A 27,854-nucleotide genomic window follows, 5' to 3' on the forward strand; every position below is an offset into this window, starting at 1 on the left:
ACCTAGAGATGTGCTGACTCGAAATTTCCAGTATCCGGTGTCTGTGGCCAACTGCTGCAACATGTTATCCTGTAATCGTAAGATGCTAGTCTGTCAGACGAGTCATTGTGAGAAACACGTCCACAGCCCACTAGGTACGTTTATACATGGATTCCTCACGTTCTCTTGGTTGAAATACGACCGAAATGCACAAGCATGATTAGATTTTCAACGTCATGCATGAATGCTGAATGACTCGGTGATGGCAGGAGAATCTAAAATTTCCTGTTGGGCTCCAAGTAAAAGGAGAACTCTTCACCTTCTGCGGAGTTTTCGTCTCTGTCATACCACCTCATTATGACGTGCCCATGAGTAGAATCTATACGCATTATGAGGGGACATGAGAATATGTCAATTTTAAGAACTGCGAAATTTGCTGCGTGAATGCGCGAGGGTTTCAGCTCATAACAGACCCGAGGCTCTAACCCAACCTTTAGCATAACCAGATTGGCAGTGGCCCAAGAACAGCACTTCGAATTTAGTGATAGTTCGAACTCAATCTGAAGTATACGTCAATCTCTATCTTTGAGAAATGGGCTCTAAGTGTAGGCTATCTGTCGTCTGCGGTGTTCCATGAAGATTCTCGACTCGACTTCCCTTTCAGAGGTCAATCTACTTTGAGAGTAGCCAGATGAATAGGTATTTCCAGTGATTATTGTCTTTCAGAATTATTCACATGTATCCAACCTGGAGAAATCATACTAAGTTACTTGAATCTCGCACATGCTTTACATCAAACGGTCTAAATCAGGTAGTGCAACAATGGGCTGCGGAAGTTGATCCTACGACGGGACTAGCTAGTAGAGCAAGTGTGATATCGAGTTTAAGGGGAATGAAGATGAACCCTGAAGAACCGTGGCCAGTGAAGGAGTGGGTACCTGAGCTTGGTCTTTGCTGCTCTCGATGTCGTCCCTTCCTTCAACGTCGCGAACCTCCCGCCAGTCCACGTGGGTCCCCACTTCCTAGAAATTGCATGTGACCGAATGCTGAAACCACTATCTTCACGTGAGCAGGTCACCCAAAACGCGTTTATGCAATTGAAAGCGAAGTACATGCAAGAAGGGAAAGTTTGAAAGCTGCAATACCGATGCTTTAAGGAAATACCTCTGAGCGTTTAAGCTCGTCACGCCCCGTACTATGAACTTACCCGATCCCGACGTCACTGTGCGTGTGGCAGCAGATCAACCCCGCCACGCAACAGGGATGTCGCGAGAACATGAAAAACAGAAAAAGCAATAAGCGAATGATGTCAGTACCTCCCTCACTATGGCTGCTGCCCGCCCAACTTTCCTTGACTTCTTCGATATCGAATAATCCCAAAACCTTGCAATAGTCCGCAAGCAAATCCTACCCAGGACTGTCAGACCTGCACGACTCGCTACCGAATTCTGGCAAGTAATCGACGGAATCCCGTCCTTCACCTTGTTCATTGCACTGTTTCGTCCCGACCGTACGGCACAGCACAGCGCAACTCCACACTTCATCCCACCTCAGCATTCCATTCCCCGAGCTCCAGCCTCAAGCGTCCAAAAGCTCCCTCTTCGAGCGACCTCGCACGGCCACCGACGCCACACTTCACATAATGTCGTCCCCACCAACACCGCCCGACGAGAAGCAGACGGAAGAGCAAAAGCAGACCCAAAAAGAAAAGGTCCTCGCCCAAGCCACCGCCAAGCTCGAAGAGGCACAGAAAGAGACCGAAGCCGCGCAGGCGCTCCGCGAGCGGGCCGAGGCGACCGAGGACCCGGAGGAGAAGAAGAAGATACTCGCCGAGGCGGCGGAGCACGAGAAAAAGGCACAGGGGTCGGCTAAGCAGTCGAAGCGGCTGCAGAGCGGCGTGTGGCAGGGCGGCATCGGTGGCGCGGGCATCGGAGCCGGACTTGGCACGGGACTGGGCGCCGGGGTGGGTACGTTGGTGGGGGCTGTTGTCGGCGGTGTCACGGCTATTCCTACGACGGGGCTGGGGCTTTTGGTTGGCGCTGGGACGGGCGCGATACACGGGCCTTGGTATAAACTGGAACAGGAGAAGAAGGAGGCTGAGGAGGCAGAGGCGAGTGGGGATGATGGGGGAGAGCCCAAGGATAGAGCAGGAGCTGAGAAGGCCGTCAAGGCCGGGTAAAACCTAGACCTCGGTTGTGTTTCCTCGTGTCTTATCCTTTTTTGTTTGACGAGAGTACCATCTGATGAGGGCTGTATGATATACGGGTGCAAGCTTTTGTTTATGGGATGCGAGGGGGGATCATGGCTTACGACCGAAAACGGCCATTGCATATAGCCTTGTTTTCTCATTTTGTTTCCTTTTCGTCGTTCTTCTTTCCATTATACCTAGCATAGCAACACGATCTTGGGTTCTTTTGGGGTTTAGATGTTCAAAAAGAGGTATAGGAAAACACGAGCTATACGTATGGGCTTGCGCGGACGATCCAGAAACTTCCTGAGTCAAGTGTCAATATCCGCAGTGAACTCTGTAGCCTCATGCTATTCTCGGCAGCGAAATTGTTCATGCTGTTGATCGGCTCTAGGCAAGTCACACATGAGGCGCAAGGTCTTAGTGACTAAGGACAGCTGAGGCTAGTAGCCTATTGGAGGACGTATCTCGGAACACGGGCACTATGGAGGTGGGCCATATGACAGGTCGCTACTGATATATGTTGAAGAACGCATTCCTGTCGAGATGTCGACAAGCTGAAACAATCCCTCGGCTCAAGAGGCCTATCCATAGGTGTATAAGGTAGCTTACGATGCTCTTAACTTGTCATTTGGGGATATGCAGAGTCCTGGTTTCCGTCGCGGACCGTTTCTCGTCGTCAGGGTCAAGCTCTCTAACACTTTGAGATGCGTATAGGCATCAAGGAGCCCTTCTTTTCTGCTTCCGCTGATGCCTAGTTCAAGCTACGAAGTATTGACGAGACGTCCACTTGGTCAGGCGCCATCGTCTAAGTAATAGATGTTAAGGGTCAACTGTGCTCATTCCAAGTAATAAGATGGGCGTATAGGCTGTGATTCTAATTAAACCGGGATGGATCTAGATCTCAGTTTGGAAACGGAATGAAGGTATCGTGAGTATCACACAACTATTTCCGACATCGCAGGATTTTCCATCTTCCCAGGTTCGGAGGGAACTAGAACATAAGGAGGGATTCAAATATATTCAGGGCTAGCCCGCATGGCAAAGTCGTCCACACTAATATCACGTTCACCAGTCACCACTTGCCTAGCTTGGAATTGGTAATGGAGTTTAAAATTAGACGCGGGCAGCGTTCATCTCAGCATCGGGGCGGTGTTTGCTGGCAGCCTACGAGCGAGCTCAGCCCCCCGGCCATAACGACCTTAGCTTCTGCGATATGTGCCGCACACGCCTGGTTCAGACGCCAATTCCGCCGTCAGCACGTTCTTTGTCCGCAGCTGCGCGGCAACGGACCACTCACGTCGCGCCCCTCGTTCGTCTGAGTGAGATTCTAGCGCCAACAAAGGATCTAGTGCCGGTTGGCAGCCCCCTCTCCGGGTCACCGCCGTCCCGGGTCTGCGTGCCAGGCGGTACATGACAGAAGAGGAAACTTCTTTCGGAGAGCTAGCGTTGTTCACGCGAAGGAAGCTGGAAGATGAGCTTCCCCCAGTCGGAGCAGGCGGGTCGTGTAGGTGGAAGAGGATGCTTCCGTAGGGCTGTACAACAACACCGTCAGCAGGTCACGATGACCAAAGACCAAAGCAAAAGCATCGAACGATGCTGAAATTGTATATAAGAAGAAGATGTTGCAGTCGAACAGTGTGTTTGTTCTCTCATCATCACACATTCACACAAACAACCAGACCAGTCTTCCAACTTTTCCTATCTTCTTTCCTATTTTTCCTTATTTCCTAGAGTCTCCTTTCTCTCTACGCATTTGGATCTACCTCATACACACATCCAAAAACACACATTCAGACAAAATGTTCTCCATCAAGACCTTCTCCACCGTCCTCCTGGCCGCCGCCGCCACCGTCTCCGCCGCTCCCACCAACACCGCCGGCACCAAGACCCCGACCCGCACCTACGAGCTCACGGGCGTCACCCACTCCGTAGTCGCCGGCCTCGGCGGCCTCCGCTTCGACCCGGACAACGTCGTCGCCGAGGTGGGCGACATCGTCGAGTGGCACTACCTGCCCCGCAACCACTCCGTCGCCGAGTCCAACTTTGGCAACCCGTGCAACCCCCTGGCCGACGGCTCCTCCTTCTTCTCTGGCTTCAACTTCTTCACTCCCGAGGGCCAGTCCGCCAACGTCTTCCAGATCGTCGTCGAGGACAAGAAGCCCATCTGGTACTACTGCGCCCAGAACGCCGGCCAGCACTGCAAGAACGGCATGGTCGGCGTCATCAACCAGAACTTTGACAGCCCCGACTTCACTCTCGCTAAGCACAAGGCTTTGGCTGCGCAGAAGGGCGATGCTGTCATTCCTCCTGTTCAGCAGGGTGGCTTTGTCATCCCCAATCTCAACCCCCTTGGAGGCTTCAAGCTCTAAACACATGGTCTATCGTTGATTAGGCCACTTACTGGTGGGAGCTATCGGGCTGTCATGGCGGTAATTGCATGTGCATTGAGCGGGTTGCATGGTACCGTCAAAAGGGAATTGCATCTGGCGGCGTTGAATTTTGGAATATTTGAGCTATCTTCCGTCTAGCAACCTTCAATACTTAGTTTATTTTAGATATATGACATTCTATAACACTCATTCACTTACTTAATCCCATCAATCCTTGCGCATTTGTGAACATCGCAAGCTTCCGAACACGAAATTTGGCTGGCAAAGAATATTGTCCTGCAAGTAAGGTATGGCTTTCCTAGGTGGTATGTTTAAAAAGTAACGAATACCTCGTACAATTGCTCATCATGGGCAACAAATTGAAGACAGGATGGAAGTGCTTCATGAGTAGGTCTAGAATGCTTCTTGTTTACTCGACTTAGCAACCATCACTAACTCCGCGATTATCCCCTGAAGAGTGTCAGCCGCTTGCATACGCTAAGCACTTACGTTTATAAGCGACTTTGTCGGATAGATCAAGCCGGTGAATACGACGGTATCATCGGGAAAAGAGCCGAAGACAACGGGTAATTCGTGCGGGGTTAAAGACGATAGACAAACCACATATGAACGCTCAACCCCGCCCTAGGATACCTTGTTCACTCAAGATGGCATCAAAATGAGACCATTGAATTGGTGGAAGAAATGAAGTGAAATTATTGAGGAATCGTTCTCGGGTTCGCCCACAGTTATGCCACAAGCAGAACTCTGTGTATTGCCGACAGCAAGTAATCGCTAAGATATACAAAAGGCGACTTAACGCCCAGGGCTACTCAATTAAACTCGAAGTGCTGCGAGACAAGATCCGGCATCTTTAGATTGATCACGTTCGTCCCAGATCTCCCAATGCGACTCTTCAGCCTCATCTGGCTGTCAATCGTCACACTGGCGGCCCAAAGCCAGTCTCAGGAGGTCAACAGAACCTTCAACAACCCGATCCTCCCGGGTTGGAACTCTGATCCTAGCTGCACTTTTGTCAAGGAATGGGATGACACGTTCTTCTGTACTGTCTCCTCGTTTCTGGCTTTCCCGGGTGTTCCCGTCTATGCCAGCAAGGACTTGGTCAATTGGAGACTTGCCAGCAATGCTTTGACGCGATCGGAACAAGTGCCGGAACTCTACCGGAACTCGGGACAGAATGAGGGTATTTGGGCGTCTACAATCAGGTTCCGCAACGGAACGTTCTACCTCATCACATCGTACGTCTCTTGGTATGAAGGGTGGGGACCCAAGATCTTACTCTTCACAACCACCGACCCATACGATGATGCCTCGTGGACGGGCCCCCTTCGCGTTGAGAATCCGGCAAACGATATTGACCCGGACATCTTCTGGGACAACAACAAGGTGTACATGTCGGTGGCTGCCGGTATCTACATTAGCGAAATCGATCTTTCGACGGGCGCGGCAAAGGAGCCTATCAAAGTCTGGAACGGCACCGGGGATCGCAACCCCGAGGGACCGCACTTGTATCGCAAAGATGACTACTATTATCTGCTGATTGGAGAGGGCGGAACGGAAACGAATCACTCTGTGACGATTGCTCGGGCAAAAGAGTTGGCGGGACCGTACGAAGGAGCTCCGCACAACCCTATTCTAACAGCAAAGAACACCGACTTGTATTTTCAGACGGTGGGACATGCTGACCTCTTCCAAGACGCCTTTGGTAATTGGTGGGGTGTCGCGTTGGCAACAAGGTCAGGTCCTGAGTGGGAGATCTACCCAATGGGCCGCGAGACTGTTCTCTTTGCCGTCAAATGGGATGATGGGGATTGGCCAGTACTTGACAAAGTACTTGGTGTAATGGATGGACCTTTGCCTCCCACGAACAGAGATATCCCTGGCAATGGTCATTGGATAAACGAACCTGATGTTGCCGACTTTGCGCCAGGCTCGGAGATCCCCAGACATTTTATCTTTTGGCGACCACCAAAGACAGATCTGTTTAGAGTCTCACCGGAAGGCCATCCCAATACGCTGCAGATATCTCCTTCACCTGTCAACCTTTCGGCAACACCAAAATTCAACCCGGAACAAGATGGTCTCGGATTCGTCGCACGCAAGCAGAGTGCTACGCTGTTCAAATATACCGTCGACGTCTCATTCCAGCCAAAGGTTGAAAACGAGGAAGCTGGCATTTCAGTCTTTTTGACCCAACTCCAGCACATTGACCTAAGTATCGTGAACTCTCCAACTTGCTCCAACCAGTCGCTTGTTCCAAAGTTCCGATTCAAGGTCGAGGCATCAGGAAAACCCAACATCACTGTTCCCGAGACAGTTCTCGTCACAGTGCCCAAAGCCTGGAGATCGGAGCCGATAAAGCTCTCAGTATCTGCTGTCAGTGACGCAAAGTATGTATTCGGCGCAGCTCCGGCTTCTCGTCCAGAAGAGTATCTGGAGATTGGATCGGCGAGTGCGTTGATCGTTTCTGGAGGCAGTGGCCCGTTCACTGGTAAGCCCCCTAAATCAGTCCATTGAAGTTCTGATGATTGACATGGCAATCCTGTAGGCACAATTGTCGGTGCGTATGCTACTAACAATGGCGGTGATGGGATTACGCCCGCATACTTTAGTCGTTGGAGGTACACTCCTGTGGCACAAAAGATTGACCACGATACTCTTGTACCGGCGACTTAGAAATAGGGTTTTGACATTATAATCATCACTTATCCTAGTCTGGCGAGTAATCACGCAATCCACGTGCACTCAATAAAGTGATTTTTGCCAATATTACACTTGATTTCAAAGTCTCAAGCTCCCCTCGTATACTAAGTTCCAGTAGGAGTTCTATTTATTCGGGTGGGCATTGTAGCAGCGACGGTGATCCGGAGATATTTGCCGAAGTGGACGGCTTTGAAGTGGATACCATCAGTAAAAGCCGGCCGAGACCTCCATATTTCCGGCCGCCTGCTGTAAAGTAACACGTCATCAGAGGGGTCGCATCACTTTCATCATCATTGGAACTTCACCATCGCCACATAAGATATACAAAATACTTCATCAACAAAACAACCTAGAGAACGCTGAGCCACAGTCATTTGGCATCTTGTAACCCTAGTACAACTTCGTGCTGATTGGCAACATGGCAAATGTGGACACATCAATCGGCGCGCGTACCACGGGTGCCGCAGCCGACTTCGCAGCAAAGCACTCGGAAGAGCACCCATTGAAGCTCTACGGCGGCTGGTTCTGCCCCTTTGTCCAGCGATCATGGATCGTCCTCCACGAAAAACAGATTCCCCACCAGTACATCGAGATTAACCCGTACAAGAAGGATCCCGACTTTCTAAAGATGAACCCTCGGGGGCTGGTCCCGACCTTGGCCGTTCCCGTGGATGTGAAGGGCAACGAGCAACGACCGCTCTACGACAGCACTGTGGTTTCCGAGTACCTTGAGGAAGCATATGCCGGGAACAACTATGGGCCGCATCTTTTCCCGGAGGCGGCGTATGATCGCGCGAGGTGCCGGCTGTGGATCGATCACATCAACTCTCGCGTCGTGCCGGCATTTTACAAATTTATTCAACACACTCCAGAGAAGGAGTACAGCATCGGGAAAGGACGTGATGAGTTCTTGGGTCACATCAAGACTTTCACTGCACAGATGGACCCCGAAGGTCCTTGGTTCTTGGGAAAGATGTTCAGTCTCGTGGATGTGATGATAGCCCCTTGGGCCATGCGTCTGTTCCTATTTGATCATTACAAGCCAGGAGGACTTGGGATCCCCTCTGAGGGGGAGGGCGGCGATGATGAGGCGGTATGGAAGAGGTGGAGGCAATGGTACGATGCTATCAAAGAGAGGCAAAGCGTAAAGGATACGCTAAGTGACAGTGATGCCTATATTGAGGTGTACAAACGCTACGCTGAGGACAAGACCAACTCGGGAGTGGGACAGGCAACAAGAGGTGGAGGAAAGCTGCCTTGAGGAGATCTCTTTGATCAACAGCGACTATACAACCCGCCACTATCTGCCCCATATGGTCAAGGTAGCCGGCGGTATTTGTATAGACCCCTCAACGGAGCGAATGCCGGGCTTATACGAACCCCTTGGTTTCGATTTTCCGACAATGCATCTCGACAATGCATCTGCAACTAGTCATTGACTGATCACTAGACCATTTCACTTAGTCAAAGGAATCAAGGGGTGCTCCGTGATAGGACCTAGGCCGAATCCCCGCGATGCTCGTATCACTCGGCGCATTTTTCGTACCTGCCACCCAGTGCCCCGACTTAGACTATCATCGGCCCCCTCTCCGACTCAACCCATCCGGATTCGAAACCGACCAGTCGCTCAAAGATCCGTCCACCCCCACAAACATAACCCAAAACAATCGGATTCCAAGGCCGGTTTTGGTTTCAGCGAATCTTCAATCTAGCCCGTCATCACGGACCCCCGAAATGTGCCACCGGAAGCGCACACTGCATGCACACCTATCTTTGTCAACTCGTGACAGCCAGATATGAATGCCTGTGCTATCTTACCCCGCGTTGTTAAGCGGGGTATCGATAAGCTGGCATCAGAATCCACGTGGCTGTGTGTCTATTGAGTTTCCAAAGGAGTATACGCATTCTGACACTTCCGATGTCGTTGGGAGCGTCTGATGGATCAGCTATGCGTTGGTGTGTAGGAAAGGGAGCTGGTACGGCTCACCAGGATGGACCACGATGTGCCACATGCCACATCATAAAGGCAATGCGTCCGCTCTAGTAGATACCATTGAGTTCAAGTCAGAATAATCATCATCACACCAGTAATTCTTACGATGAAGCCTTCATACTGCAAATCCTCCCTCACGGCAGGAAAGCCTGTTAGCCGCCATGTCACAACCGCATTCTCAAAGACGACTAGGCCAAGGTCAATCTCTACAGCACCCCTAGTTGCAGACAAGGCGACTGGTATTGTTGCGCCTTCTACTTTGGCAGCTCTGCCCACACCAGTTCTTATGAGGTCTCTTTTGGTCTCCGCCATCTCCTCGAAGCCTATGCTCCTCGGCCCTTCACTGGCAGCGCTATCATTCTTCACAAGACCAAACAGAGGATTCTTCACAGATGTCGACAGAAATCCTGTTCTTCACTCTCTACTCAAGAGCGTTTTTTACAAGCAGTTCTGTGCGGGAGAGACACCAAAAGAGACGAAAGAGACCATGCGGCACCTGAGATTTATGGGTTTCCGCGGTACAATCCTCACCTACGCGAAAGAAACGATTTTTGATGCAAAGACGAACGTGGAGCACGGCTTGGGCATCGAGTCGGAGGATATGACAAAGGGTGGTCTCGATTCTACCATCGAGTCCTGGAGGCAGGGTGTTTTGGAGACTGTCGATCTACTTGGTGATGGCGATCAACTTGCTCTCAAGTAAGCTAGAATCACTTATACGCCTTCTGATACCTGACAATTTGCTAACATCGCCAACTCGCAGACTTACAGGAGCCGGCCCTCGTGTCACAGAGGCATTTGCCGCAAGACAGCTGCCTCCTAAACAAATGATGCAAGCCCTCGAAGAAGTGAGCCAAAGATGCAAAGACCGTGGCGTGAGACTCCTCCTTGACGCCGAGTCTCAACACTTCCAATGGGGCATCTTCCTTGCAGGCATGGAACTGATGCGCAAATTCAACCGCGACGGCTACGCTACGATTTACAACACTTACCAGGCATATCTCAAGAGCACCCCGACCACCCTGGCCAAGCACTTGGAGATGGCCAACCAAGAAGGCTTCACGCACGGCCTGAAGCTAGTCAGAGGCGCCTACATGGGCTCAGACGAGCGGTCCCTGATTCACGACACAAAGAAGGATACCGATAACGCCTACAACAGCATCGCGCAGGGCGCCCTGAGGCGGCACATTGGAGAGTATGGAGCCCCGGGCGGCAAGCCGTTCCCCTCGCTCAACCTCTTCCTGGCAAGTCACAACAAGGAGAGCGTGGTCACGGCGCACAAGCTCCACCAGCAGAGGCTAAAGGAAGGACTCCCGACGGTGCCGGTTGGTTTCGCGCAGTTGCAGGGCATGTCGGACGAGGTCAGCTTCTCGCTGCTGGCCCTCAAGGAGGAGGGGAGCCAAGACCCTTCGCCGCAAGTGTGGAAGTGCTCGACGTGGGGCAGCATGGGCGAGTGCGTGGCGTATCTCTTGCGGAGGGCTGTGGAGAACCGGGATGCCGTTTCCAGGACGGTGGACGAGTATGCGGCGCTCAAGGCGGAGGTGGGCAGGAGACTGCGGTCTAGATTCTTCCGGTCTCGGACTGTTGGCTAAAGATAGCAAATCGATCTTTCTTCGTTAATCGTTAATCTTATCTGACATGTGTGGGTCTCTCGTGATATGTTCCGAGTAAAGAGAGAGAGAGAGAGTGCCGTGACTCCGTGAGGTTGATGTTGTGTCGGATGGCCTCCCGTATATCAACCCCACTTGATTAGCTTCGTGGCGGGGGATCTCCCGTTCAGCGCCGGTGTGAGGGGTAGCTACTAGGACCAGGGTAGCTTTATCGCACTTGATTCACATCAAGATAGTAGGAGGGGCATTCATCAATTCAACTCAGAGCAGTCGGCCGAAAAAGGTATTGGACAAACAACGACTTCAACCAAGTGAGAATTCGCCCAGATTCCTCTCAACCTCCAGCCGGCAAACAGTACACGTCTCACATCAGACCACAAGAGTCAACATGGAAGCATTCAGGGATGTCAAGTTGTGCATTTTGGGTTGTGGTAAGTTACTATCGTATGAGATTGATCGTTCGAACTACTCATGCTAATCAACCGGCACATAGGTAACCTAGGAATTCCCATTCTGAATTCACTGCTGGAAGACAACACCCTCCCCATCACTCAATTCATCGCATGTGTTCGAAGCGAAAAGTCTGAAGAGGCCCTAAAGACACGCTTCTCTAGTGCAGGAGACAAGCTCGTGGTTTCAAGGGGCGACAACACTGCGGCCTTGCAAAAGTCGGATGTTGTAGTGCTAGGAGTGGACCCTGCGGATGTCGAAGAAGTTCTGTCCAAGCCGGGTACGAAAGAGGCTTTGAAAGGCAAGCTTTTGATCAGCGTCGCCGCTGGCTGGACTCGAGGAAAGCTGGAAGCTACGATTTACGGAAGCGAGACGACGTCCGAGAACACAGAGGGCCGGGCTTGGGTTGTTCGGACGCTCCCCAATATTGCGGCCATGGTCTCTCAATCACTCACGGCGATCGAGATCTCAGAGCCAGCAGTGCCGACCAAGTACATGGAGCTCACCGAAGCCATCTTCAACAAGATTGGTAAGACGGTGAAGATTGCGCCGAAGCTGATGAACGCTACGACCGCCGTGGGAGGATCTACGCCAGCCTTCTTTGCAGTCATCGCAGATGCTCTCATCGATGCTTCCGTTGCCGTCGGTGTTCCAAGGGATCTTGCGCAGACTATGATCTTCCAGTCCATGCTGGGTAGCGCGACACTCATGCAGAACGGTCTGCAACCAGGCAGCCTGAGAGATCAAGGAACATCACCGGAAGGGTGCACAATCGGAGGCCTGATGGTCTTGGAGGAAGGGGCTGTAAGGGGGCACCTTGGAAAGGCTTTGAGAGAGGCTGTGACAGTCGCTCGTCTCATGGGTAGCGATCCTCACCCCAATGATACCAGGCATTAGCTTAGACGTTGGACTACCTACAATACAAAAGTTGCATCTTCACACATTGCGATTCACCACTAAGAAATGTAATTTGCACGGCAGAATGCTTCGAATGCTCTTATCTTGTCTATTCCTTAACCAATTGCTATGTGTATGCTGAAAACCATTGCTGGAAGAAAGTCCGCAACCCTAAATTTGCTAAACACCCAATACCAAACGCCGGTATAATTCTCACACAGCGCATCACGATCGTCGACGGCATATGCTCCCGTGTCCGCGCAACTCGATTCGAGAACGGCAGCCTGCTTTGCCTCTCGTAATAGTCCAGCGCAATCAGATGAATCGGCGATGCCACGACTTGCGACAGCACGGGAACCGTCAGCTGCGTGATTGTCGCCTTGGCATGTGGGGAAGACGTGACAGAGTCCGGGATCGCTGCCGATATCCAGTTCGGGAGCGTAAACGACCCAAAGATGGTGACGGCGTCTCTGACAAGGAACGTCGCCGTCGCGGCTCTGGGAAGCTTGCGTGGGGCCGCCGCCACCACTGCCTTTCCCACATCGGGAGCGGCGCCGGAGGAGGAACCAAAGATCTCTGCGAAGCGGAGGTCCTTCCACACCCCGAGGGGTACGTTGACGAGAAACGTGGAGGCAAAGGTAGCTGTGCTCGCTGCGGCAGCTGCACCGTCGAACCTCTCGGCCACGGTGGTGGCGGCGTTGGCTGTGACGTAGGTTGCTGCGTACAGGGTCCAGACGATCCCGAGGGGCCGGGCGAAGAAGAAGCCGCGGGGTCGACGGATGGCGGAGCGTAGTTGGGCGTGGAGCCCTCGGATGAGGGGCCGCCCTGTTGTTGTCCGCTCGACTACCGCTCTGCAAACGGTTTTTGTTTAGTCAATGAAATTCCAAGGGTCCTGGGCAGATTTATCTTACCGATCTAGGATTGTGATTGCCGGAGAGATGAGGATTGCGGAGATGGTGCCAGCCGCGAGGTCACCCGCCAAGTTTCCCCAGACGGAACATGGTTCGTGGTCGTTGTGTTCCAGACCTTGTTGAGTCTCGAGACGAGTCATTCTCACAAGCGTTTTTGGGTAGGAGAGCGCAGATAGTCTTCCATGCTTGGTAGACGTGGCTAACACCCTACTTATCTCTATTCTACACCCATTCTATACCCACAACTCCGCTAATCGAGACAGATGTGCTACGGATGGCCCGTGATAGATAGCCATTTCCTGGTTTTAACAGCATTATGACTGCTTCAAACTTATCTTCCAAGTAAGTTGTGAAAGCTGAGCCTCACAGCTAATGTTATCGATTTGTCTTCGCCATGACGCCGTATTTCCCAAAACTTGTCAATCAGAACCCGTGGATGTAGCAGCGTAATCGGACTTGTCTCCGTGAAGCCATCGTTGACTACGTAAAACCACCATATATCAAGATAGGACTCTAACCGCGATGGAGCACGGGAACAGACGCCGCCGGATGCAACTGTCAAAGACCCCCAACCTCCGATTATGCGGGGAAATGCACCATGACTCCGCACCGGCGGGGGCCCTGCATGTAGATATCGGCAGGGCGTCCGCAACCCCTCCGCTCCGGGATCTACCCCCGTCCGATCTCGGCATGATTGTGAAGATGACATCGATTGTGGTCTTGATTGGTTCACGATGCCATAGAGCTATCGGGAGCTTGACCGGCCTAGTGCAACAGCCATTGTCAAATAAGACGATGAGACTGCGAAGCTGTCATATGATCTCAAGTAGTAACAGCAAGCTCTCTTCATCTAAAGCACAGGTTCATCACCGATAATCACCTCATCAAGAACCATTACGAGCTCTTCGTGTATCATTTTCTATCTTTGAGCTTTATACCCATCAAACCAGTCAGAATGCAAGTCCACAGCGTCATCAGGTCTGCGAGACCAGTTGGATCTCTGAGATCAGGATTGCGCCCAACAACAGCCCCGGTTGCTCTTACACAAAGAAGGACGAAGGCGACTGCGCCATTCAGACTTCCCGACCCCAGAAACGAGCCCAACGTGAGTTGCAAACCGAATCTGAGGAGGTACGCTCACGGGTTGGCTAATGATCATTTTGCAGCCCACATACACAAAGAACTCTCCCGAGCGCGCAAAGCTCGAGGAGGCCCTCAAGAAGCTGCGCACCCAGCTGCCCGCCAAGAGCGACCTTTTCTTCGGCGGCCAGACCCAGGTCGCGGCCAAGTCCTTCGACACCGTACTGCCTTCCGAGCACAAGACCAAGTTCTCCAACTTCCCCCTCGCATCCAAGGAGCAGGTTTCGTCAGCAATTGAGTCGGCGCTGGAGGCAAAGGAGAGCTGGCAGAACACCCCCTTCGTCGACCGAGCTGCCATCTTCCAAAAGGCGGCAGAGCTCGCCGTGACCAAGTACCGCTATGAGCTCATTGCGGCCACCATGCTCGGTCAGGGCAAGAACATGTGGCAGGGAGAGATCGACGCGGCGGCTGAGTTGGCCGACTTCTTCAGACTCAACTGCAACTTCGCGGCAGAGATTCTCGAGAAGCAGCCCACTCGTGGCTCTGACGGCATGTGGAGGTATGTGGACTACGCGATGATCTTCAATGAACTCAATGCTGATGAAATTATCTAGTCGCCTGGAATGGCGTCCTCTGGAGGGCTTTGTCTACGCCATCTCCCCCTTCAACTTCACTGCCATTGGCGGTAACCTCATCTCCGGCCCCGCGCTGATGGGCAATGTCGTTGTCTGGAAGCCTTCGCCTAGCAACATCTACGCCAGCCAGATTCTCTACAACATCCTCCTGGAGGCTGGTCTGCCCCCCAACGTCATTCAGTTCGTCCCCGGTGACGCTGAGGAAGTGACCGATGTTGTCCTTAACCACCGCGAATTCGCCGGCCTCAACTTTGTCGGCTCCTCCGACGTCTTCCGCTCCTTGTACGCCAGAATCGGTGAGGGCATCGGCAAGAAGACCTACCGCGAGTTCCCCCGTGTCGTCGGCGAGACCAGCGGCAAGAACTTCCACCTCATCCACCCGACCGCCGATATCGAGCACGCCGTCAACCACACTATCCGCGGCGCTTTCGAGTACCAGGGCCAGAAGTGCTCCGCCACCTCCCGCGTCTACCTCCCCGAGTCCAAGGCCGAGGAGTTCATCTCCAGCTTGAAGTCCAAGGTCGAGGAGATTACCATCGGAAGCCCCGACGGCAAGCTGGATGCCTTCATGGGCCCCGTCATTCACGAGCGCTCCTTCAACAAGATCAAGAATATCATTGACGAGAGCAACAAGGACTCTTCGCTTAAGCTGGTGGTCGGTGGTACCTACGACGGCTCCGATGGATACTACGTCAACCCCACCGTCTACGTGGCCAACTCTCCGGACCACCGTCTCTTCAACGAGGAGATCTTCGGCCCCGTCCTGGCTATCTCCACCTACCCCGACGCCGAGTGGTCCTCCACCCTGAAGAAGGTCGACCAGAGCGGCGGCGGCTTCGCCCTGACCGGCGCCGTTTTCGCCAACGACAGACGCGCCATCCGCGAGGCCGAGGATGCCCTGCGCTACTCCGCAGGCAACTTCTACATCAGTGAGTTAATCCATGTTCCTCCTCTCCACTACAGACGTCGATGTGTGTATCCATGTACTAACTCCATACCCTTTCCCAGACTGCAAGACCACCGCCGCCCTGATCGGCCAGCAGTCCTTCGGCGGTGCCCGCGCCAGTGGCACCAACGACAAGGCAGGAAGCGCAGACGTCATGCGTCGCTTCGTCAGCCCCAGATTGATCAAGGAGGAGTTCTTCCCTCAGACTGAGTTCCTGTACCCTAGCAACAAGTAAGTGCAGTGTGTGGGATACCGAATGGGTCGCGGTCACGGTTGCATGCAAAATGGCGCATTGTGTAATTTAGGGATAGTCAAAAATGAACAAATTTTACATTCACCCCATCTCTTGAATCTAAAAGTCGTGTCACGAATTGTGCAAAGAAGCGAAGCTACCCTTGTCCACCACCAACCTTGCATCTGAGTATCGTCCCAGGCGCAGTTACTCAGCTTGATTTGATTAGGTACGGTACGGAGACTTGAAGCAATCGTCGGCCCACTTCCAAGAGGAGAATCGCATGTGCGACGCTGAAGTAAGAGGCGGCCTTGGTTTGCTCCATTTCCTGTGGTCTTAGCAAGTGACGTAAGATGCAAACAAAATGTTGAGTGAATCACTACAGCGGTAGTTTGGTCTTAGAGAATTAGAGTCACATGATTGCAAGTCTGCTACCAACATATCACGCGTCAGTTCCTTCAACGATAGGAAGACTACGGATTTCTTGAAACCAGGTGATATCGCTATCACTAGCCCATACCTATTCTCATCTTTTTCGTATCAATATCTTTGCCGAACATTACTACGCAACCATGAAAGCTGTGGCTGGGCGGTAGGATGACCGGCTGGATGGCCGGCGTGTTAATAAAGTTCCCACTCGAGTCAGTGTGACCAATCAAGCGAAGGTTGACCACCGGGTCAGCTCCCGATGTATCTTGGACAGATATCGGCTCACTATCCGCCTTGATAGCCCAGACATAGAGCCACGCCTCTTGTGCCGCAAACAAGGTCCAGGCCATTCGAGTTGCCCGGCCGTGAACAGAGTAACACGGCATTGATTCCACCACGGCCACCACCCCGCTCGGCGCGGCTACGCTAACCAACTACCCCATGATGGAGATGGTGCCATGAGTATCTCCAGTATCTTGGATCCGAAGCCGGGGCAAGGGCCCGAAGCCAGCCGGTCCTGGGAAAGATCACGGAAGGTCATATACGACTGCTTGAAGATATCATACTTCAATGGCTAGTAGTGCTGCTCAAGGGCCCTGTACTCACACTGAATCAACAGTGCTTTCATTCGCACAATCCCGTCCTTAATCTCCGCCTTAGCCTCCAACCGTCATCATGGGTGTCAGTAAATCCGACCCAATCATCATTGTGGGCGCCGGTGCCTTTGGTCTGTCCACGGCCTACCACCTGTCTTTGGCTGGTTACACGGACATCTCCGTTTTCGATAAGCACGAGCAAATACCCCCCAGGGACTCTGCAGCCAACGATATCAATAAGATCTTCAGGGCTGAGTACGAGGACCCTTTTTACACAAATCTCACCATAGTAAGTTGAACCCTAGTGAGCTGTCTTATCGTCAAGAAATGGCCTATCTAACTAGCAATAGGAAGCCGCGAAAGCATGGCAAACGCCTCTTTTCGCACCATCCTTTCACAGGGTAGGGTTTCTTCATTGCGTCTCGGCCAATGCCCCTGAGCGGGCCGCCGAGACTCTGCACAGGTTCCAGAAGGCCTCGGAAGACCACCCCCTTCTCGCAAAGTACGTGGTGCCTATCAAGGGTGGCCAGGACATCAACTACAATGTCTGGCAGTACGGCGAGGGCCCGTGTGCCGGCTGGAAGGGCTACCTCAACAAGTTTGACGGATATGTCCACTCTGGCAATGCCCTGATCGCCCTTTACAACGCTACCCGGGTACGGGGCGTAAAGTTCTTCCTCGGACAGCATGGTGGCGTACAGGAGATTGTGTACCAGAACACCGGCGCCGGCCGCAAGGCAACCGGCATTAGGACGCAGACTGGCAGTCAAATCTCGGCGAAGCTCGTAATTGTGGCTACTGGCGCGGCAGCGGCGAGACTTGTTCCAGAGTGCGGCAAGCAGGTCGTTGCCAAGTCTTGGTCTGTCGCTCACGTCGAGCTGACGGACGACGAGACGTCTGCGCTCCGTGGTATCCCCGTCACCTACGCGCGCGACCTCGGTTTCTACTTCGAGCCGGATCCGAAGACCAACCTGCTCAAGCTGTGCCCCATGGGCGGAGGTTACGTCAACACGGATCCCAAGACGGGAATCTCACTCCCGCCGGCGTATGAGGAGAGCCAGTTCATGCCGCCGCACGATCAGGCCAAGGTGCGGCAGCTGCTGGCGGAAACGCTTCCGGCACTCAAGGACCGTCCGCTTGTCAAGCAGACCATCTGCTGGTTCGCTGACACGGCTGATTCGGACTTCATCATCGATTACGTCCCTAAGTCGAGTGACTCCGTGGTGCTCATGTCTGGTGACTCTGGTCACGCCGCGAAGCTTATCCCGCTTGTGGGTGACTGGGCCAAGAACCTTTTGGAGGCTCCTGATAACAAGCAGCCGGTCGCAAGGTGGCGTTGGAAGGAACCTCAAGAGAAGGAGGCAGGGAAGTGGGGTGATACCGTCAGCTGGCGCCTAGGAAACACTGAGGAGTTTGCAAAGATCCGCCAGGCAAGGACGTCAAAGCTGTAGATTATCTATCCACATAGCATTGTCTTATCATTCATGAATCATGTTTATCTCAGAGGAATCCCTTGACATTGATATCTGATTTCGTAAAGACCTGGAAACACGGGGCTTACATCAGGCATGTCTGTTGACAGTAAACAGACCGGCTTCCTCTCCGAGTTGTCCGTCGTAGTCGACACGGCCCATTCTCGGAGTTTGATCCTGTGATAGTGAAAGATGGATGTCAAACTACAAGTACACTTCGGCCTTGAGAAGTTCGGACTGGCTACCGGTCATGTTAGCTATGTTACAGAGGTCACTTGGACTTATGAGCAAGTATGGTCTCTAAAGCAAACGCAAGTACATGTACATTCGGCAGGGTTTCAAAATGGGAGATAACGCCGCCATGACTTTGACAGGTCTTGTTGATCTACCAAATGCTATGTTCCACTATCGTCTGAGACATCCACTCTGAATCTTCCTGTTCAATAGAGTTGGCCATATCCAGTAATTGCGCCATAGTCAGCCCGCTATCATAAGCCATCTCATCCATGTTCCCCGGTATAGAAGAAGAGTAGCTCTCGTGTTGTGAGTGTTCCGATGCCATGGCCGAGACCACCGTGTCTTGGGGACTCGTGTCGTCCGGGGGCTGCGTTTGGCGCCCCTCGTCTACCAGAGTCGTCTGCTCAGATGCCTGTGAAGGCCAAGGCGTAAGTCGCTGTAGCATGTTCTCAAGCTGTTGTAGTTCAAATTTGCGGTACTTGGCGATCCCGTTCCCGGCCATGATCATCTCGTCCAGAACGGAGTAGACTTTCTCCAGTGACGGGTCGAGGCACTCAAAGCATTGTGGGTCGATTGCGGGTCCTAGTAGAAGACTGCTGGCAGACACGAAGCTGGCTTCCAGGTCGAATGGAAGAAATGTTTCTGAAAGATGCAAAGTTAGCCTGGTCAATCTAAAAGAACGTGATTTTCAATCAATCTTGGAGATGACTTACCTAGTAACCCCTGAGATTGCAGACAGTCTAGGATCGAAACCATTTGCTGAGAAGAATCGATACACATCTGGATCAAATTTCTGACCGTCTGCGAAGACCCCAATAGCTCTGTGCATTTACTCTGCGATTCAAAACGAATTTTCAGAAAACAGAAAAGCAGCGGTCTGGTTGCAAGAACAATGCACTGCAGCCACGTTAGTTCGTTTCTAACGCTCTTCTGACAATCAAAGTAGACATACCTGATGATGCAGTAAATGCAAATGGGCGGATGTTCTCGAAATGCAGCTGGTATCCCTTTCCAGAGGCAGTGCAAATGATTGTTGGAGCTCATCAGCAATCTCAGCCACGCTGGCTAGCACTTCTTTGGTGCCAAGCATGAACTTGTTGTTGAGTCTTCCATCAAGACCGTAGACCTCTGGTTGGTATCGCTGTTAGCTTTATCTCTCAGGCGGAGTTTGACCGGGGGCCACATACTCCTATTGATACTCCCAATAACCTTTGACAGTTTGATACGCATTCGCAGCGCCGCTGTCCTCTGGACTGAACCAGAGTAGGTTGGAAGTTGGCAGAGCACATAATCATCATGTATCGAAGGCGGCATGCCAAACAATGATGTGATCTCGCGGTCAAGGATGTGTACAGTCCACCATAACCTCCGACATCTTTCCACATATGCCTCTCCTAGTTGCTGGACAGGCATGTCTGTATGCATTCCCTCTCCAAGGGCTATGCGAAGTGCTTGGCCGATCTAGTATCCTGTCATCAGTATAGTTTATTATCGCAAGGAAGAAGAAGGTAACTTACATAGTTGTATGAACAATGTCTGAAGTCGATGCATTGCGTATAGAGAGCAATGCAACACATGATCTCGGTTGACAGAACATGGTTCTTCAGCAAAACACTGAAGTCTGGGAGCAGTTGCATAGCCTTGACAAAGAAGTCATGGCCAGGGGGTCTGCTCCCCCTGTTGGTCTTAGTCGTGAAGGCTTTTCCAAAAGAAAGAATGAGCAAGAAATGAATGAACCACGGATCGGTAGGATCGGGTCTAGGATTAGGGTCAGAATAAAAGCTGTACAGGGACTTCATAAACGTTTCTTCGTCAAAGAGGTGGAACATTTGGCCGCAGTGGAACTTGACGGCGTTGACCAGGTAGATGGCATAGTCCTGTGTCGGAAGGGCTGGCATCTCGGGGGCTTCGCTGGCTCTGTAGCCATCCCAGTCGAGGACGTACGTCGTGCCATCGAAAAGAAGTGCATTAGACGGCAATGGGGTTTTGTGGACGTATTGGTGTGTGATGTTGAGGACTCGGCGGGTGAAAGACCAGTTGGATGACGTCCCCAGGTAGACTATCCTCTTGTTAGGCTTCATTGCTATCAAAGTGATGAGCTGCAGTATAGATGACTTACATAGCCTTCCATTTGGTGCCGATGTGTACTCTGACTGTCCAGTGGACAGAGGGTTGATGAGGTTCGACGCGACAGGATCTATTGGCGCTTTAGGCCGAGTCTCCTGACTTTCCTTTTCATGCGTACCATCTGCAATGATCGGGCCACTTGATTCATCCCTCATGGGCAAATCACCGTCGCTCTCATCTCCTACTGTCAGCTCAGACATGTTCTCTGCAATGCAAAGTAAGGATAATTAGGGATAACCAACTGTTTCCTGCTTTATCGGGACGCTGGCCGCCCTCGACTGACACTTGGGCTGGCTCATTGGTGCTTCGGCTCCGCTCCCACCGTTCAATTCTCTGTTGAAGGTCGATGATGTAGCTAGAACACGGATGGTAAGCCGGACACATGCCTAGATCTAATCGCTGGTTGAAAGGCCAGGCCCGATTACTTACCCTCTGGTGACGACGATTCTTTGATCCCTTTCGTCAAAGGTGCAGGACTGTTTGCGCTTGCCACATGCATCGCACGGCTGAGATCCTGAGCATTTGATTTTCTGTCGACGACAACGCACACAGCTAGATATCGAATGGTGTAAGTCGTACGCGATCGCGGCCAATTGACAAGGGAGGGAAATTGAGGTGGGTGTGGTTGGCTCGGGCAAACTTACGCATTCGACGACCGCTTGGATACCTTGTTTCGGCCTGCTCCAGGTTCCATTTCACTGTTTAGGAAGGCTTATACTCGAACTGCCAGGTAGAGAATAGAGCAATTAGACAGGCATAAAAGGGTTGTCCGTGTTCTTTGGCTGCGGAAATCGCGTGCTCTGCTGTATGGTACCGGGCGAGCCTCAACTGTGATGTGACGTTTTTTTGCCAAAGGAGAACGCGGGGTAGTGGTCCTGGTGGAACCGAATTGATGGGGCTCTGGGCTCTCGGGCCAGGGGGGCACGGCTTATCTGCATCTATCTTAGTCTCGGAAAAATGTCACGAGATGGCACCGGCGATAAGTAGGCGTTCGGTTTCTGTACGGATACTAAGTAGGTGGCTAAGATATGCAAGAGTTGTAGACTAGGACCGATGCCGGAACGCTGGGCGGCCCGGGGAGGGACTTGGCTACGAGATATCATACACCATACACATGCCGTGTTGATAGTAGCCGCGCTGGATGAAGGTTAAGGCGTTCCAGAAGGATGCCACATGAGATACACTGCGAACCTTGGGAACCTCACATGCCTCCCTCGCATGCATGGTTGCGTCCAGTCGTCGTGTTGTCTTGATAGGTATCTGCCCGTCGGTGGGAACTCCGGGTGTCTGCCAATGGGGAACAAGCTCTGACAGAAGTATTCTCCTCTATGGCTGCGGGGGATACGACGATACAAAGTGACCAAGACGGAATTCTGTCCACGCTATCAATAGCTCGTGGGTCTGTAGATAGTAAAGCACCGAGAAAGAGGGCTGACGGCTGTGCTGTTTGTTTCACGCCCAGAGAAACTCTGGTTGAGCCTGTCAATTACCTGCTGTCATACTTTATGCTCTGTGCTAGTCGATCAGCAATTACGGGCCGCCCGAATACAAAGCACCTTAGTCTGATGCAGCTTTTGGGGGTCCAAGTGGTTGTCGAATGATGGCTAATTCGTCGCCGAAATGCAGGCTTTCCCGCCATCCGAGGAATCTCAAACTCCGTGCCTCCGGGTTCATGGTGGCAGCGCTATGGATCCCCAGGAGTTCCAGTTGCCAACGGGGTTGATGCAATCGTCATCTCATGTGGTCTTTCCTTCTCCCCATGGGGAAACGGAAGTCAACCCAACGTCTCGAGGCTTGAATCCCCATCATTGGCATCATTAGTGCTGCAAGCGTGACTAAGAGAAACTCATCGTGAAGTTTGAACTTGGGGGAGGACCATGCTCTGGACTGGAGTCTGGAGTCTCACGCCCTCCCTCATGTGCCGGGTCTTGTGGTGGCGCGGTGGCGTGTGCGAGACATGAGAGGAACCTGATTTCGAAGGGGGCAAGTCAACTCTTCTGCCGTCGGGATGACCTCCCGACTTTGTCAAGATGGGGCGAGAGGTTTACCGGGTGAGCATCCGATGGTGTGAATTTGAAACGGAGGCTCCGCTCCAGCAGGGGTATACGCAGCAAAAGAACCCTTGCTCGAAGGAAGTTGACCGCGAGTCGTGCCGACGGCGCCTCCGCTTGTATGCGCTAGAGCGGGTAAGCGTTCGCGACGGCGCGACTCTGTACGGCAAAAGCGACTTTTTGTCTCTGGACAAGGGGCGCAAAAGAATTGGCCCATTTCATGTTATCACGACTGTCCATGGTTGCATTTGACTCTTTGCGGCGTTTTGTGGAAATCCAAATGTGCGGTCCATGGGCCTGGACAACTCTTATCCGGCCTTTCCGTCCGATATCCCATCCCACAGGCGTGCGGCGCGAGGTAGTGGAATGTTGGTTCCCTCAGCTGAAGATACACAAGATACCAGGTGAAAACATTCACTACAACAGCGCAAGCATTAATGATTAGGAGGAAGATATCGGGATGGCACCCGGTCATCCCATGGTGGTCGAGTTATCAACCCTAGTGAGGCATATTTCCCACGCCAACGCTTTTTTTGTGCAAACGCGTGCAGCAATATCGCGTACCGTGGTCTGTCCCTAGGCAACTCACCGAGAAATGCCGCGCGAGTCATTTCTCTCCCCCTGAACCCTTGAGAAAAGAAATCGTCCCGCTGTGACGTAGGAGCCCCCCGTTGAAAGGCAGTCTGGGGAAAATATGGGGTATGTTCTACCTAACCGGTGCGTAATCTAACTCAAGCGATAGCAGACTATCTGGTACCTCTTGCAGGAGGAAGCCTGTCAGGCTGATAGAGAGGGAAATCTTGGCAGCCCTTGCCGGCTTTTCCTCCTGGCTGGGACTTCGAGGCTGTAGAGAAGGCCGCGCTTGGACTGGTTTTGTACAAAAGCGCATCATTCCCAGTCCCAACTTGGGAATGGGTCTTCTCATCATGCCTCTAAGCTATCAATCTCTCTAGTGAGCTACCAGTTTCGCCTCAGTGTCAATGCATATTAACATTTGCTTGGCCACTCATTCCTCGTCTTGAGCTGTCAACGACTATCACCAACGACAACAACTCTTGACTCTTCAATTCGGTTGTCCTTCCAACTCGGACTCAGTGCCTTAGTCTGAAAGATCATCTCGACGACAATTCCCACTTCGCGTGTGACCTGTGTCTCTAAAGACTTTAAAGTCACATTTGTCTGATCGACCGCATACGAACCAACATCACGTGAAAATATCTTCATCAACTGCCAAGATGGCGCAGAAGAACAAGGAGGATGTTGAGGCGTTGGGACCCGTCTCAACACATTCGCAACAAGGCCAAGTCTTGGAAGACCCGAACGCGTCTTACGATGCTGTCTTTGGTGAAATTAAAGAGGGCGGCCCCAACTACCGCAATGTAAGGAGCGATCCGGAAAATCTTTTCGGCTTGGAACGCCTAAACCTCTCTTCGGATGCTAATTCCCTCAATTAGGTCGGTTGGAAAGGAACAGTCGCCTTGATGATGAAGACGCAGATCGGCCTGGGAGTCTTGTCCATTCCCGGTGTCTTTGACGTCCTCGGAATTGTGCCTGGTGTGATTGCTCTGTGCTGCATCGCCGCTATCACCACGTGGTCCGACTACATTGTTGGTGTCTTCAAGCTTCGCCACCCCGAGGTCTACGGTATCGACGATGTTGGACGCCTTCTCTTTGGCCGCGTAGGTCGTGAATTCTTCGGCATCGTCTTCTGCCTTTGTAAGTTTGTCAATCGTTGGAACGGTAACTCAGAGACTAACCACTCTCTCCCGATCAGACTGGATCTTCGTTGCCGGCTCTGGCATGCTAGGTGCCTCGATCGCGCTCAACTCGGTTTCCCTTCACGGTGCATGCACGGCTGGCTTCGTTGCCATTGCTGCAGCGATTGGTTTCTGCTTCGGTAGCATCCAGACCCTCGGAAAGATTACCTGGTTCGCCTGGGTCGGTCTCATCTGCATCATGTCTGCCAGTGAGTGCCACTATACCCCTTTGGAAGAAATTCCAGAATTCAGAAGCTGACCATGCATACACAGTCTTTACCGTCACCGTTGCCGTAGGTGTACAGGACCGACCGGCTGCTGCTCCCCAGACTGGCCACTGGACCTCGGACTACAAGGTCGTCGGAAGCCCGACCTTCGCCCAGGCTTCCTCGGCGCTTTCGACGCTCGTCTTTGCCTTCGCCGGTACCCCTGCCTTCTTCTCCATCGTCTCTGAGATGCGCGACCCTCGCCACTACACTCGCGCTCTTGTCATCTGCCAGGGTGGTGTGACTGCTACCTACATTGCCATCGGATGCGTTGTCTACTACTTCTGCGGTTCTTACGTCGCCTCGCCTGCTCTTGGCTCCGCCGGTGCGACCATGAAGAGAGTCTGCTACGGTCTTGCCTTCCCCGGCTTGATTGTTACCACTACTCTGGTTATCCACGTAAGTAGATTCCAAACTTACAACCCGGTTACCAACAAGCATCAATACTAACATCTGTGTCCTCAGTTGCCCGCCAAGTACATCTTCATTCGTCTGCTCCGTGGATCCCGTCACTTGACCGAGAACACCATGAAGCACTGGGGTATCTGGCTCGCCTGCACTGCAAGCATCGCCATCACCGCCTACGTCATTGCCAGCTCCATCCCCGTCTTTGATGGCCTGGTATCCCTCGTCGGTGCTCTCTTCGGTACGCTGTTGTCTTTCCAGCCCATGGGTTGCATGTGGTTGTACGACCACTGGGCCGAGGGAAAGCTCGAGAAGAGACCAAGATGGATCGCCATGGTCTGCTTCAGCTGCTTCGTTGTTATTAGCGGCACCTTTTTGATGATTGCTGGAGCGTACGGCTCGGTTGTTGGAATCATGGACAGCTACAAGAAGTCTGGTGGATCGGCCGCATTTTCCTGCGCCGACAACTCGAATTCTGTGTCCTCGGCCCATTAAGTGTCATGTTCGCATGATCAAATGGGTTAGGCGAGCAAATTTGTCCGCGGGAGAACGATCCAATTAGATCCACGCGTTTTGAAATATACCCACTAGTTCTATTCCTGAATAATTCGGACCTAGATGTGTTGTGACATGCCTGCAAGATATCCCGGCTTGGCTGTGGCTTGAATATGTAACCGCGCCCCTGGCCTACATTAGAACGCGCAGAAATGCGGATCGAGTCTGTTAGAGAAGGCTGAAACAGAAAGCTTCCTTGGAGAAAAAGAGGGTGAAATGACTTGTGCTGATCACCTAAATAACATTTACAGAAGTAGTCAAGATCTACAGGACATGAATCTTCTAACTGACATGCCACTTATCTCCAACCCTGAACCCTTCCGGGAATGGATCTGTGGGGTGCAAGATGACTTGCTTGAAAGCCGTTATCCAGGCAGTTCCCTTCACCACGGGAATAATAGCATCGTAGTCCCCGACCTTTGCCTCACTTTTGACCGTTCCGATAAACTCGGTCCCAATCACGCTGCGGTGTCGGAACGATCCTCCGACTGCGAGCTGGCCTCTCTTATGGAGAACCGCCAGCCGTGCACACGTTCCTGTCCCACACGGACTCCGATCGAGTCTTCCCGGTGATACGACCACCGTGTTGACGGCCGTCTGTTGCGTGTCCGGCTCGAAGGGCGAGAGCGGGTCTGTGAACTCGAAGACACTGACGCCTCGGATCTCTGGGTTTTCGGGATGCACCGGGCTTGTCTGCTTCTGGATAGCCCTCTTGATTCGCTCGCCGATGTCGACTAACTCCTTTCCGTTTTCCGTCTTGATCTGTAAGCCTACCGAGCCTGCGTCGACCAGCGCATACCACATTCCACCCCATGCAATGTCGGCCTTGACCGGCGTGTCGAAGCCCGGCACGTTGATGTCTAGATCTAGGCCATAGACAAAAGCCGGAACGTTTTGAAACTCCACAAACGTAACCTTGCCGTCCTTGCACTCGGCCTTGACCGTGACCAAACCTGCTGGCGTATCCAGGCGCAGTGTCGTAGCAGGCTCCTGCATCGGTACCATGCCGGTCTCTAGCAGGACGGTGCTCACGGCGATGGTGTTGGCACCGGACATAGGGGGGTACTCCTCATGTTCCATAATGATGAAGCCCGCGTCGGCTTCGGGATTGCACGGTGGAAGGACGAGGTTAACGCACATGGATGATGAGCCGCGGGGTTCGTTCATCAGCAGGTTTCGTAGGTGGTCTGCCTTTTTCCAGAAATACATCATTTTTTCAAACATTGTCTTGCCTGGGACATCGAGAACTCCCCCCACGATGACGTCGCAGACCTCGCCGCCACAGTGGGCTCCGACAACGTTGAAAGTACGGCCGATAGTCATGGTGTGATAGTTCAAAATATGATAGAGGAGAAGGACAATAGACTCACGATCTAGATATCCGCGTCTTCGTGCTCAAACATAGAAGCATTGCGTAGTATGTATTAATAGGTTTCATGGCTGATAGACATCTCACTCACAAACGCATGGGAAATGAATTGAACGGTTCATGAGCCGGTGAGACGGAACAGAGGCTCGTGGACGGAGTAGCAACCGGCTCGTGTTACACCTGAACTTTCGTATCACCCGCTCGCATTCGGTCAACTGGAGCCCACAACGGATCCCGTCGAGCGGCTCAGCTAACCACCGCAGCGACCCATTTCCCCGCATCGGATGCCGTGCCGGTGGGATTAAATCCGGTAGGTCTTGCCGAGCCGGACGGTTAAACACAAATCAAACTGCCGTAACCTGCGTAACTACGGAGACTGTTGATGCGTCTACTCACATTTGTTATCGCAGTGACCCAACTGACTATCAAGACTTGACAAGCTGCTGATAAGGTCTTTTCACCGTCAACATACTAGTATCGGTGCCTCTTTCGCGAGACTTCTCCACACTTCGACCCCCTCACGACTTTGACTGTTCAACGGCCTTTTGCAAACCTGAGCATCTTATTCACTAT

At 52.4% G+C, this 27,854-nt stretch overlaps 12 protein-coding genes across 12 annotated transcripts; 9 read left to right on the plus strand and 3 right to left on the minus strand.

The window, feature by feature from the left end:
• The first annotated feature begins 1,134 nt into the window (after positions 1-1,134).
• Positions 1,135-2,448, plus strand: HER10_EVM0003921 (uncharacterized protein). Its single transcript, XM_035473582.1, has one exon. The coding sequence runs from the start codon at positions 1,622-1,624 to the stop codon at positions 2,156-2,158; it is 537 nt and encodes a 178-aa protein (XP_035329153.1). The 5' UTR covers positions 1,135-1,621; the 3' UTR covers positions 2,159-2,448.
• A 1,521-nt stretch (positions 2,449-3,969) lies between these two features.
• HER10_EVM0006436 (extracellular serine-rich protein) lies at positions 3,970-4,539 on the plus strand (the record flags this gene model as incomplete). The annotated part of the gene is made up of 2 exons (XM_035476020.1): positions 3,970-4,164; positions 4,207-4,539. The coding sequence occupies 2 exons, from the start codon at positions 3,970-3,972 to the stop codon at positions 4,537-4,539; spliced, it is 528 nt and encodes a 175-aa protein (XP_035329472.1).
• Positions 4,540-5,445: 906 nt separating this feature from the next.
• HER10_EVM0004802 (arabinofuranosidase) lies at positions 5,446-7,236 on the plus strand (the record flags this gene model as incomplete). Its single annotated transcript, XM_035474434.1, has 2 exons — positions 5,446-7,051; positions 7,109-7,236. The coding sequence occupies 2 exons, from the start codon at positions 5,446-5,448 to the stop codon at positions 7,234-7,236; spliced, it is 1,734 nt and encodes a 577-aa protein (XP_035329265.1).
• A 343-nt stretch (positions 7,237-7,579) lies between these two features.
• Positions 7,580-8,912, plus strand: HER10_EVM0001000 (glutathione S-transferase). The gene has a single exon (XM_035470764.1). The coding sequence runs from the start codon at positions 7,682-7,684 to the stop codon at positions 8,522-8,524; it is 843 nt and encodes a 280-aa protein (XP_035328822.1). The 5' UTR covers positions 7,580-7,681; the 3' UTR covers positions 8,525-8,912.
• Positions 8,913-9,542: 630 nt separating this feature from the next.
• On the plus strand, positions 9,543-10,848 carry HER10_EVM0000328 (proline oxidase; the record flags this gene model as incomplete). Its single annotated transcript, XM_035470115.1, has 2 exons — positions 9,543-9,955; positions 10,020-10,848. The coding sequence occupies 2 exons, from the start codon at positions 9,543-9,545 to the stop codon at positions 10,846-10,848; spliced, it is 1,242 nt and encodes a 413-aa protein (XP_035328749.1).
• Positions 10,849-11,254: 406 nt separating this feature from the next.
• Positions 11,255-12,213, plus strand: HER10_EVM0004534 (pyrroline-5-carboxylate reductase; the record flags this gene model as incomplete). Its single annotated transcript, XM_035474176.1, has 2 exons — positions 11,255-11,297; positions 11,360-12,213. The coding sequence occupies 2 exons, from the start codon at positions 11,255-11,257 to the stop codon at positions 12,211-12,213; spliced, it is 897 nt and encodes a 298-aa protein (XP_035329227.1).
• A 127-nt stretch (positions 12,214-12,340) lies between these two features.
• HER10_EVM0007536 (uncharacterized protein) lies at positions 12,341-13,264 on the minus strand (the record flags this gene model as incomplete). The annotated part of the gene is made up of 2 exons (XM_035477090.1): positions 12,341-13,064; positions 13,125-13,264. 2 exons carry the CDS (start codon positions 13,262-13,264, stop codon positions 12,341-12,343), a joined length of 864 nt encoding a protein of 287 aa, XP_035329621.1.
• An 815-nt stretch (positions 13,265-14,079) lies between these two features.
• HER10_EVM0002470 (1-pyrroline-5-carboxylate dehydrogenase) lies at positions 14,080-16,020 on the plus strand (the record flags this gene model as incomplete). Its single annotated transcript, XM_035472179.1, has 4 exons — positions 14,080-14,229; positions 14,291-14,763; positions 14,819-15,768; positions 15,848-16,020. The coding sequence occupies 4 exons, from the start codon at positions 14,080-14,082 to the stop codon at positions 16,018-16,020; spliced, it is 1,746 nt and encodes a 581-aa protein (XP_035328993.1).
• A 907-nt stretch (positions 16,021-16,927) lies between these two features.
• HER10_EVM0010246 (uncharacterized protein) lies at positions 16,928-18,493 on the plus strand (the record flags this gene model as incomplete). The annotated part of the gene is made up of 2 exons (XM_035479712.1): positions 16,928-17,331; positions 17,393-18,493. Exons 1-2 carry the CDS (start codon positions 17,122-17,124, stop codon positions 18,491-18,493), a joined length of 1,311 nt encoding a protein of 436 aa, XP_035329958.1. The 5' UTR covers positions 16,928-17,121.
• A 406-nt stretch (positions 18,494-18,899) lies between these two features.
• On the minus strand, positions 18,900-21,711 carry HER10_EVM0007879 (uncharacterized protein; the record flags this gene model as incomplete). Its single annotated transcript, XM_035477419.1, has 9 exons — positions 21,523-21,711; positions 21,308-21,430; positions 21,121-21,233; positions 20,871-21,059; positions 20,269-20,810; positions 19,939-20,212; positions 19,704-19,879; positions 19,465-19,648; positions 18,900-19,393 (listed from the first exon to the last, which is right to left on the minus strand). Exons 1-9 carry the CDS (start codon positions 21,570-21,572, stop codon positions 18,900-18,902), a joined length of 2,145 nt encoding a protein of 714 aa, XP_035329661.1. The 5' UTR covers positions 21,573-21,711.
• Positions 21,712-23,868: 2,157 nt separating this feature from the next.
• On the plus strand, positions 23,869-25,852 carry HER10_EVM0003424 (transmembrane amino acid transporter; the record flags this gene model as incomplete). Its single annotated transcript, XM_035473099.1, has 5 exons — positions 23,869-24,308; positions 24,384-24,645; positions 24,704-24,895; positions 24,960-25,351; positions 25,418-25,852. Exons 1-5 carry the CDS (start codon positions 24,165-24,167, stop codon positions 25,850-25,852), a joined length of 1,425 nt encoding a protein of 474 aa, XP_035329084.1. The 5' UTR covers positions 23,869-24,164.
• A 342-nt stretch (positions 25,853-26,194) lies between these two features.
• Positions 26,195-27,235, minus strand: HER10_EVM0012373 (proline racemase; the record flags this gene model as incomplete). Its single annotated transcript, XM_035481769.1, has 1 exon — positions 26,195-27,235. One exon carries the CDS (start codon positions 27,233-27,235, stop codon positions 26,195-26,197), a length of 1,041 nt encoding a protein of 346 aa, XP_035330204.1.
• Between the last annotated feature and the right edge of the window lie 619 nt (positions 27,236-27,854).

The sequence above is a fragment of the Colletotrichum scovillei genome (assembly GCF_011075155.1).
Source record: "Colletotrichum scovillei strain TJNH1 chromosome Unknown Contig00009, whole genome shotgun sequence".
Taxonomy (NCBI): Eukaryota; Fungi; Ascomycota; class Sordariomycetes; order Glomerellales; family Glomerellaceae; genus Colletotrichum; species Colletotrichum scovillei.